General features: G+C 48.4%; 1 protein-coding gene across 3 annotated transcripts in view; it reads right to left on the reverse strand.

Moving 5' to 3' along the window:
- SCARF2 (scavenger receptor class F member 2) overlaps positions 1 to 11,146 on the reverse strand; it is a 62,973-nt gene that overhangs the window by 25,749 nt on the left and 26,078 nt on the right. For all 3 annotated transcript variants that reach the window (XM_039353462.1, XM_039353464.1, XM_039353463.1), the window contains 4 exons: positions 10,645 to 10,773; positions 1,312 to 1,415; positions 946 to 1,063; positions 82 to 200 (listed from right to left, as the gene is read on the reverse strand). In XM_039353462.1, coding sequence (XP_039209396.1) covers positions 82 to 200; positions 946 to 1,063; positions 1,312 to 1,415; positions 10,645 to 10,773 — 470 coding nt within the window. The remainder of the gene's footprint in view (positions 1 to 81; positions 201 to 945; positions 1,064 to 1,311; positions 1,416 to 10,644; positions 10,774 to 11,146) is intronic.

Genomic DNA, 11,146 nt, shown 5'->3' on the forward strand with positions numbered 1-11,146 from the left:
TATCAGCCACCCCCTCCCACTTTCGTGTCCACTAGCCGGACGGACCCGTGACCTGGACCGTGGAGTGGCGTGGATGCTTACCTACAACTTTTGGCAACTTCTGACGGCGCAGGGGGATACGAGGCAACTTCAGGCTGATTTGGCTGAACTGTCCGCAAAGGCGCCTTGAAGGTTTTTTATGAGCCAAGTCCTGGCGGATGCTGTGAAGGAAACGGGACAACCAGCTGAGACCACGGTCAAAAATGGCTGCATGGATAGCCATCGCACTTATATACCGCTGCAGTCTGGAAGGGACCTCAGAGGTCTTGTAGCCCAACCCATCCCGGACAAATGGTCATCCAGACTTTTCTTAAAAACCCTCCAGCGATGGCGCACCCACAGCTCCGGGAGGCAGCCTCTTCCCCTGACTACAGCTAATCCTTGACTCCGTTTAGTGGTCGTTCAAAGTTACAACATCCCTGAAAAAGTGAGTTATGGCCGTTTTCCACGCTGACGACTTGTTGCGGCACCCCCAGGGTCACGTCATCCAAAATTCTGGCACTTGGCAACTGACTCAGCGTCCTGGGGGATCCGGTGATCCCCTTTTGCGACTGTCTGACAAGCAAAGTCAATGGGGGAAGCCGGGTTCACTTAACAACGGGGTTACCCATTGCACAACAACTGTAAAACGGCGCGGAGCTCACTTCACAACCGTTTTGCGTAGCAGCAGAGATGCTGGGCTCCACGGCCGTCGTAAGCCGAGGACTCCCTATAATGGTTCTTAGGAATTTGGGCAGCCAAGGGAAGCTGGCCAGATGGAAGTGGCTCCGGGCCCGTCCTTCCTCCCCCCCCCGTCCCGACACCCCTTCCTGCCAGGGCTCTGTTCCGGAAAGCCAGTTCCCCGTAGATTCCCTCCTCCCAGCCCCCCCTCCCCCACAGAGGCTCCCCCCCCCATTGGGTACTCACTCCCGGGCCTCATCCTTTTTGCGGCAAATGCAGCAGCAGGACAACAGGGAGAGGAGGAGGCAGAGCAAGAAGACCAGGAGCACTCCGGCGCCAATCACTCCCATCCGCTGATTGGCCTCTGCGGAAAAGAGGCTGGCAAGAGTCAGTGGGCAGAGCAAGCAGCCGTGGGCCACAAGCCGGCTGCCCTGGCAAGGTGGGACATGTGTGTGTGTGTGTGTGTGTGTATGTTGCAGACGGGGTTGAAAAAAGGCAAAAGGGTGGCTGTGGCAATGCGAGGGGGCTGTTGGGACCCCCTTGCACCTCCCCCACCCAGCTGGGGCAAGAAGGTCTGGGGCTGGGGGGGGGAAAGGTTGGCCAAGGACTTACCCATGTGGCACATGCCGGTGAAGGGGTTGCAGGTGTCCTCGTGGCAATCGCATTGCTGAGCGCAGTTTGCACCATAATGGCCAGCTGGGCAGGTGAGGTTGCAGCTGGCGAAGGAAGAAGACGCCAAAGAGGTTGGTTCCCGTCCTCGGAGAGCGGATTGTGATTGCTGCTCACCACAACCTTCGATTTAAATGACTCTAGAGAAGCCCTACTGGAAAGCGCGGTGGGACAATGGCACATTTAACGTTTGCCTGACCGAAGGCAGGGTCTCCCAAAACGGTGCCCAGGAGTTACGTTGCAACTTGCGGGCATCTTGGTAGATGCTCCAATAGAAATAATACGCATTTCTCTGCCTCTTCAAATAAAACCTTCTCACTACTTCGGGCAACGGGGCAACTTGCCCAATGACTCCATGGGTTCCCATTACACACTGACTCATATCCTACTCTACCCCCTTTTAGACCAGCCTTGCAATTTAGAATAGAATAGACCTGGAAGGGACCTTGGAGGTCTTCTAGTCAACCCTCCTGCTCAAGCAGGAGGACCTATACCGGTGATGGCGAACCTTTTAGAGACCGAGTGCCCAAACTGCAACCCAAAAGCCACTAGTTTAACGAAGAGAAGTACGAGGGGGGACACGATAGCAGTGTTCCAATATCTCAGGGGCTTCCCCAAAGAAGAGGGAGTCAAGCTATTCTCCAAAGCGCCTGAAGGCAGGACAAGAAGCAACGGATGGAAACTAACCAAGGAGAGAAGCAACCTAGAACTAAGGAGAAACTTTCTGACAGCTAGAACAATTAACCAGTGGAACGACCTGCCTCTAGAAGCTGTGGATGCTCCAACACTGGAAGTTTATAAGAAGAAACTGGACAGCCATTTGTCCAAAATGGTATAGGGTTTCCTGCCTGAGCAGGGGGTTGGACTAGATGACCTCCAAGGTCCCTTCCAACTTTTATCATTATTATTATTATGTATCATTGGGTGCCGGGTGGGCGTGGCCCATTGGGTGGGCGTGGCGTGACTTCGGTGGTAATGGCAGACTGGCTGGGACTAAAAAGTTCAATCAATCAATTCCAACTTTGCGAGATCTTTTTTTTTCCCGCAAGAAATTGACTGATTAATTGAAACCCCCCCCTTTTTTTTTTGCACATGGCGGCGGAGGCCTAAAGCGAAAAGTTTTTATGAAACCCAGCTGAAGGCCTAGGACCGGGGCGACGGCGCGCGTGCCCACAGAGAGGGCTCTGCGTGCCGCCTCTGGCACCCGTGCCGTAGGTTCGCCCCCACAGACCTATACCATCTCAGACAGGTGATTGTCCAGTCTCTTTTTAAAAAAACCTCCAGCAATGGAGCACCCACCATTTCGGGGGATGAGTTGTTCCACTGGTTGATTGTCCTCACTGACAGGAAACCCATTTGTGAAACCCAAAGTCTCCACACACCATAGGATTCAGTCTGGAGAGCTGCTTCTTTGCCATTTGGCCCCAAAGGGACCAGGACCCTGGATGAGGAGAAGGAGGCACATCCTGGCCGGACAGCTTGAGCCCAGCTTGACCTGTTCCTATGAAGGCAGCTACTGGTCAATGGGCAAAGGCAAGAAAAGCCATCGGCCATTCTCTGCATCCATTTTTGGGTGACCTGCAGAGCCTCAGCCCAAGTGTGGGACTCTCCTGAGCATGGCTCCCTCTTGGCCACAGAGCTTCATGGCCCGCACACCAGACCCGCCTTCCTGTCATTGTGCTGATGCTCCAAGCAGGAAGAAGAGAGAGGAGAGCACCAAAAGAGGAATTGAGTAGTGGCCCAAGGAGAAGAAAGAACATAGAATCTTACAGCTGGAAGGGACCTTGGAGGTCTTCTAGTCCAACCCCCTGCTCAAGCAGGAGAACCTCTACCGTTCCAGACATACGGCTGTCCAGTCTCTTCTTAAAAACTTCCAGTGTTGGAGCATTCTGGAGGCAGGTTGTTCCACTGGTTAATTGTTCTCACTGTCAGGAAGTTTCTCCTTAGTTCTAGGTTGCTTCTCCCCTTGATTAGTTTCCACCCGTTGCTTCTTGTCCTGCCTTCAGGCGCTTTAGAGAATAGCTTGACTCCCTCTTCTTTGGGGCAGCCCCTGAGATATTGGAAGACTGCTATCATGTCTCCCCACCCCCCACAACTTCTAGGGGTATTCCCTAGAGCAGTGGTTCTCAACCTTTTTAATGCCGCGACCCCCAACCGGTCGTAAGTTGAGGACTACTCAACCGGTCGTAAGTCGAGGACTGCTCAACTGGTGCAGCACCGTTTGCAGAATGGGACTTTTGGCGGGCTCAGCAGGGCAGAGACAGCCTGGACAATTCCTATTGGCTCTTGAAAGCCAATAGAATTAGACTCTATTCAAGAGAGTCTATTCTATTGGCTTTCAAAAGCCAATAGAATAAAAGGGAGTAGCACAGTTAAGGAAAAGGGTGAAAAAAATGGCAGACTGCATTGTTTGGCGACCCCCGTGAAATGGTCGTTTGACCCCAAATGGGGTCCCGACCCCACAGGTTGAGAACCACTGCCTTAGAGGGAATGTCGGTCCTGGCATCCCTAGATTTTATCTTTATTTTTATTGTTTATTTATCCCCTTGCTTTTACCCCGTTTTATGGGTTGCAAACCAATTAGAGTTATTTTATGATGGGTAGCTAAATACACATAAAGAATGCCTGGTTAAAATTTGCTGCTCTACGTTTTCACATTTTTTGTTTTAAATAAGCACCAGAATAGATCTGTGAAACCCCGGAAGGTTTCTCGTATCCATGTTCCCCCCACCAAAAACAAAGAAGAGCCAACATTTGGACCCCTGCCCATTCAGTGCCTTTGCTGTACCACCACAGCCTCCCCATTGGGGGTCCTCAGAGGCTGGAAAAAATGAGGTAGACCCCAACCACAAAACTCGCTGGCTCCCTGCCAACCCCTGAGCAAACAAATCCTTGGAACGTGACTGCCAAAAAAAAAAAAAAAACCCCAGAAAATTTCCATCTGGCAGCTGCAACAGCATCATTTTTAATGTATGTTGAAAAAGGGAGGGGGCTTCAGCTATAGCCGTGCCTTTCTTCTTGGTTTTTATGGACATCCCTGGCCCTTAGCTCTTTTTAATGGCCACTAAAGTCTCCCTTTCAACAACCTAAGATATGCAGATGATACCACTCTAATGGCAGAAAGTGAAGAGGAACTAAAGAGCCTCTTGATGCGGGTGAAGAAGGAGAGTGCAAAAGTTGGCTTGAAACTGAACATTAAGAAAACCAAGATCATGGCATCCAGCCCTCTCAATCCCTGGCAAATAGATGGGGAAGAAATGGAGGCAGTGACAGATTTTATCTTCCTGGGCTCCAAGATCACCTCAGATGGGGACTGCAGCCAAGAAATTAAAAGACGCTTGCTTCTGGGGAGGAAAGCTATGGCAAATCTAGACAGAATACTAAAAAGCAGAGACATCACCCTGCCAACAAAAGTGCGTATAGTCCAGGCCATGGTTTTCCCAGTTGCAATGTATGGCTGTGAAAGTTGGACCGTAAGAAAGGCTGAGCGCCAAAGAATGGAGGCCTTTGAACTCTGGTGCTGGAGAAGACTCCTGCGAGTCCCGTGGACTGCAAGGCGGTCAAACTGGTCAGTTCTAGAAGAGATCAACCCAGACTGCTCTTTAGAAGGCCAGATCCTGAAGTTGAAACTCAAGTCCTTTGGCCACCTAATGAGAAGGAAGGACTCACTGGAGAAGGGCCTAATGCTGGGAAAGATGGAGGGCAATAGAAGAAGGGGACGACAGAGAAGGAGGTGGCTGGATGGAGTCACTGAAGCAGTAGGTGTGAACTTAAATGGACTCCAGATGAATGGTAGAGGACAGGAAGGCCTGGAGGAACATTGTCCATGGGGTCGCGATGGGTCGGACACGACTTTGCAATTAACAACAACAACAAAGTCTCCCTCCAAATTGTAGGTCTAGCAAGCAGTTCACCCAGGTTTGCGTTGAGTCCAGCGGGTGGGTTTATCTAACTTCCCCAGAGCCTCCATGGGGGAGGCTTTGGGGCAACGCTGGAGGACTCGGAGAAGCGGAAGGAGTCAAACGAGTGGCCTGCAAGGCTAAAGATACCCCATAGTCGTTTTTCTTTTAACAGCTTTAAGTAGTGAAGGGATTTTATTGTGCTTATGATTTTAGCATGTTTAAGTTTGACATTAGCATTTATTTTATATATGTTGTTGTTAATTGCGAGGTCGTGTCCGACCCATCGCGACCCTGTGGACAATGTTCCTCCAGGTCTTTCTGTCCTCTACCATCTTCTGGAGTCCATTTAAGTTCACACCTACTGCTTCAGTGACTCCATCCAGCCATCTCATTCTCTGTCGTCATTTTATATATAGTAACCATTTTATATTGTTACTTATAGTGTTATCATGTAATCATTGTTTTGTTAGTTTGTCATCATTGTTTTGTAGTTAACTGCTTGATCAGATGCTTTATATCAGTGGTTCTCAACCTTTTTAATGCCGTGACCCCCCCCAACCGGTCGTAAGTCGAGGACTACTCAACCGGTCGTAAGTCGAGGACTACTCAACTGGTGCAGCACTGTTTGCAGAATGGGACTTTTGGCGGGCTCAGCAGGGCAGAGACAGACTGGACAATTCCTATTGGCTTTTGAAAGCCAATAGAATTAGACTCTATTCAAGAGAGTCTATTCTATTGGCTTTCAAAAGCCAATAGAATAAAAGGGAGGAGCACAGCTAAGGAAAAGGGGGAAAAAAATGGTGGACTGCGTTGTTTGGCGATCCCCGTGAAATGGTCGTTCGACCCCAAATGGGGTCCCGACCCACAGGTTGAGAACCACTGCTTTATATATATATATATATATATATTAGAAAAGTAAAGGCTTCATGCTTTAGGTACAGGTGATTGCTTATATGAAAAGAGCACAGTAAGAGGAGTTATGGATGGAGCCTGGGTTGCTGTCTATGAGTCATCATCTAGGAATTATTTTTTGGGTGCCATCTTATGCCTGGTACCAAGACCTGATCTCTTTGTTCTGAAAAGGTATAAAAGGTGGAAGCCATCTTTCCTGGTTGTTGCCTTCATCTCTCTACCAGCCATGAAGAGAGATGGGGTCACCCAAACTCTATTTTGATCAAAATAAAAGTTGTTTGCTTGCTGAAACCTCGGCTCAGGAGTTTCTTTGGCTCTTTTAAATTCCTGAGTAATGCTGGGGCAATTGTGGAAAACCTTACAAACCTGGCGCCTAACGTGGTGGATGCTACAATGGCTCTCCCCCCCCCCACATCTGGAGACCCCCGTTAAGGTCCCAGCGAGCCTTCACTTCTCAGCAGGACGAAACCAGCTTTATGGTGGCAATCCATCATCCAAACTTGCATGGGACAAATGGAGAGTCTGCTGAGGATTTTCACCAGCCGAGTGAGCTAAGCCCTGGTCCGAACTGGCTGGAGGGGGCTGACGGGAGGAGGCTCGGCCTGCAAAAGTGGCCATCCCCCCCCCCCCCCAGGAATGCTGATGCCTCTTGGACCTCCGGAGCTTTTTCCTTGGTTTGGATCCTGGCCTCCTCAGGGCCATGGCGGCCTGGCTCTTCCCAGCAGCTGCAAGCTGGCCAGCTCAACAAAAGAACGCACTTCCTGCCTGCTGTGCTGTTTTCAATTTGATGACTCTTGTGGAGAGTTTGCAGTTCTGCAGAATTTTGCATTTTAATAGGTTTGCAGCAAAAGAATAGTGAGTTCTGGAAAGGTCAGCAATCTTGTGATGCTATCGTCGCCACGAGCGCACATTCGCCCCACTCGCGCTAGCATCACGGCGGCGGGCGCATTGCATGAGCGTTGTGCAGGGGTTCGTGGCCCCGTTTGCATCACACACGCAATTGTGGCCTCCTTCGTGCATGCATGCGCATAAAGGTGTCTCCACACACCCCTGCACCAGGCCGCCAACGAAGAAAGGTTGGAGACCCCTGCTGTAGACCTGCTCCCTGCCACCGCCCACCTATCTTAAACATGTCAGGGTTGAGAAACACTGCCTAAGCCAACTTTCAGCTTTTCTGATGGCACAAACAAATCCAGGCAATCTGTCCCAACTGACTGGGAATAGCACACTCATCCTCCAAAAGCCAAAAGGAGAAATTCTCCACCAAGCCTATTTTTAGTGTGTCTCAGGGCTTCCCTTCCATCTTTGTCAAAGTCCTTTCATAGTTTGCCCGGAGCAATGTAGGGGATAAAAATCAAGTTGCCTCTTCCCCCCCCCCCACAACCTGGTTTACAAATGTGCAAAATGTGTTACACAGACATTTCTGGAACTCGGCAGCAGCGGTGCAAGAGGAAGGAAGGAAACTGAGAAAAGAAAGAAGGGGGATAGACATAGGATGAAAGAAAAAGCAGGAAGGAAGGAGGGAGGGAGGGAGAAAGGACGAGATATATTTGGAAAATGTCCCAGCTTTGGGGGTTGATTACAGACAATTAATGATGTCCAAGGGCCAATTACAGGATAATTTTCATAACTGCATATCCTCCAATCTGGTGTGGGAAGTCACCCCCCCCCGAGAAAGAAATATTTGGGGGAATATTAAAAAGGCAGAATATTATATTTCCCCTGAAGGATTTTAAAGATAGAAAAGTAGGCCCAGTTTTTCTTAATAGCCCCAAACAGAATCTGAGCAGGCCAGCTCTGTAGAAATGCAGATTTGATGATCCCATTCGGCCCCATTCATGAGCAAATAGTACCTGCAGAAGCCCATTCAAGATAGGATCTTTTGAAATCCCTTGGATCAAGAGTTGATAGCTAACAATAGCAGAGTGACAGAATTAGAACCAGCAATCCCTCACCCAAAAAAACAACAACACAGCACACAGCCACTAGCCACAGCCCCAGGGAAGCAGGACATGACCTTTAGGACATAATAGGATTAACCCACCACCATCGGAATACCAAAAGGGCACACTGAACCTCAGGTCAAAGTTCATGCCACAGGAACAGGAGCAACTCCAAACACAAAAGCCCAAGAAGGTATAAAAACCCACCACTCCCGGCATCACGTGGTCAGCTGCCCCAGAGCCACATGTCTTGTGGTTCTGCTTCTCAAACTACAACCTTCCTTCTAAAGCAGTCTCCATTTTGTTTATTCCCAGCTTGGATTGGACCCTGATGAAGACTTTCATCACTGGTAACAATATCTAGGACTTTTATAGTTTTATAGGGAACAGAGATACCGATCCTACCATTCTTGCAACCACAGGCATTGACACTTTTCAGCAATTGTGGCCAACGATGGCTTCAAGAAACACGAAGAGCTTTTGGGAGGATGTGGGGACCCATCTCTGAACTAAATTCAGAAGCTGCTTCCGTCTTCTTCATAGATCCTGGAGCCAGTTATTAACAAGCCTTAAGACCCTCACTGGACTATCCTGAAGCTTGTGATTTCATTATACAGATGGTTTTTTTCATACGTGCTGACTGGGGAATTCTGGGAGTTGTAGTCCTCCCAACTTAAAATTGCCAAGGTTGAGAAACAGGGCTTTAGCAGGCTAGTGAAAACTGGCTGGAGCTGATGAAGCATCTTGCAGTCCATCTGGGAATGATGGGAATTTTAATCCCAACACACTGATGAGTGCACCAGGTTGGGAAAGCAGATGTTGAAGAAAACACAAAGAGACGCCTAAGCGTGCAAGAATTGTGTTTTACATATATAATTAGACAAGAAACGGTGTGTAGGAAGATTCCCCCTTCACTGTGAGGGAGGAGTCAGCTTTCTTTGCTGAAAACACAGCAAGAATTTGTTGGGAAAAAAAAAAAACCAGGACAATAAATATGAGCTTTGTCTTGAATAAGCATGCCATGACTAAACATGAAAAAAAACAGGATGTTTTTTTTCTGCCAAAGCTAAAGAACTGTGGAAGACAGGAAACAAAGACCTTGTGCTTCTCAATTCAGCCATAGGGGGACAGCTTTCTGCTGGCCACAAAGATGCTGTTTTAGTATTTTTTAAAGGCTACTCTTTTTTGAGAAAGTGGGTAGGATCCTACATTTATTTGGGGGAAGGAGGAAAAACTTAAGAACCTATCCACTCTTTGGCCTTACCTAGAAAGAAATTGAAGAAAACAGTTTCTTTTTTCTTTTAAAAAAAGAAGTGAGATGGATGCATTAACCCTTTGCAGGGCTGGGGGCATAGACTTTGCTCCTTTAAAGCAGTGGTTCTCAACCTGTGGGTTGGGACCCCATTTGGGATCGAACGACCATTTCACGGGGGTCGCCAAACAACGCAGTCCACCATTTTTTTCCCCTTTTCCTTAGCTGTGCTACTCCCTTTTATTCTATTGGCTTTTGAAAGCCAATAGAATAGACTCTCTTGAATAGAGTCTAATTCTATTGGCTTTCAAAAGCCAATGGGAATTATCCAGGCTGTCTCTGCCCTGCTGAGCCCGCCAAAAGTCCCATTCTGCAAACGGTGCTGCACCAGTTGAGTAGTCCTTGACTTACGACCGGTTGGGTAGTCCTCGACTTATGACCGGTTGGTGGGTCGCGGCATTAAAAAGGTTGAGAACCACTGCTTTAAAGTATTTCCACCCCTCTAAACCCAAGCAGGATCTGGTCAAAAGCGGTCCTGGGGGCCCGTGTAGGCATTGACCCCGGATGACTCTGAATTAAAAGAGGCAGATATCGAACCAATGGAAGCAAACTGGCTGAGGAATTCTGGGAGCAGAGATCCACTGAAATGAAAGCTGCTGAGGTTGAGAACTTACGCCTCATTGTCATATAAGTCTATGCATGAACGAGACATTTATGAAGTGTATAAAATGATATCTAAATGGTGACACTTTCCTGCTTATCTAACTGGTCTGGCTAGTCTCCCAACCAGGTGTTTCTCAACCTCCACAGCTTAAAAATGTATGGACCTCAACTCCCAGCATTCCCCACTCAGCCTGCTTCTTTCAGTGCTTGTATATTAGTTTTATTTCCCCAGTGTGGCTGACTGGGAAATTCTGGGAGTTAAACCTTCAAGGCAAGGTTGAGGAACCCTGCTGTAAACACGGATCCAAGTGGCTCATTAGCAAGGAGGACCCAACAGGAAACAGGGGCACCCCTGTATTTGTTTATTCCCTTAAAGAGCACAAACCACCTGGTCATAAAAAGAAGGGGAAACAGCTGCAAGTCAGTAAGATAAATTATGTTTTCAGCCTTATGGACTTCTTAAGAAAAGCACCTATTCCATTTTGCTTTGCTTGAGCAAGCAAGATCACAGATGTTTCCCAGCTTCCTTGGCTAAGCCCAGTCTTGCCCAGAGGTGGGGTGGGGGTGGGTGGGGGCTGAGTCTTCCCATGTACCGGTCACTTACAACATCCCGTGGAATCCGGCTCGGCAGAGGCACCTCCCGGTCTCAAAGTGGCACTCCCCGTTAAAACAGCTGCTGCAGACGAAGACACAGTTGTCGCCGTACGTCCCATTGCGGCATTTGGTCTCGCACCTGGAAAAAAGAGCAGCAAGACAAAACAAAGTAAGGGAGCTAGGGCTTATGTCTATCTGGAGGTTCAGGGTTGGTTTTGGGGCGCTAGCTGCAGGAGCACAGGGCATCTCTAGATCCAGCCAAGCCACTAATGTTTTTTTTTTTTAACAAAATTTTATTAAGTTTATATAGATGAGGAAAAATAGGAACAATACAGGTATGGTAAAGGGAGGGGTGGAAGGAAAGGGGGGAGGGAATAAGGAATTAGGGTAAAATAAGGATAGGTACAATCACATATTTCAACAAACAAGCTACCGTCCGGATCATAATAATGAGTAAATATCATATTCAACCATTTTTACCATATTAAAAACAATTAGCAAACAAATACGTT

This window comes from Crotalus tigris, unplaced genomic scaffold, assembly GCF_016545835.1.
Source record: "Crotalus tigris isolate CLP2741 ecotype Arizona unplaced genomic scaffold, ASM1654583v1 scf7180000018525.42219311030:4301911, whole genome shotgun sequence".
Lineage (NCBI taxonomy): Eukaryota > Metazoa > Chordata > Lepidosauria > Squamata > Viperidae > Crotalus > Crotalus tigris.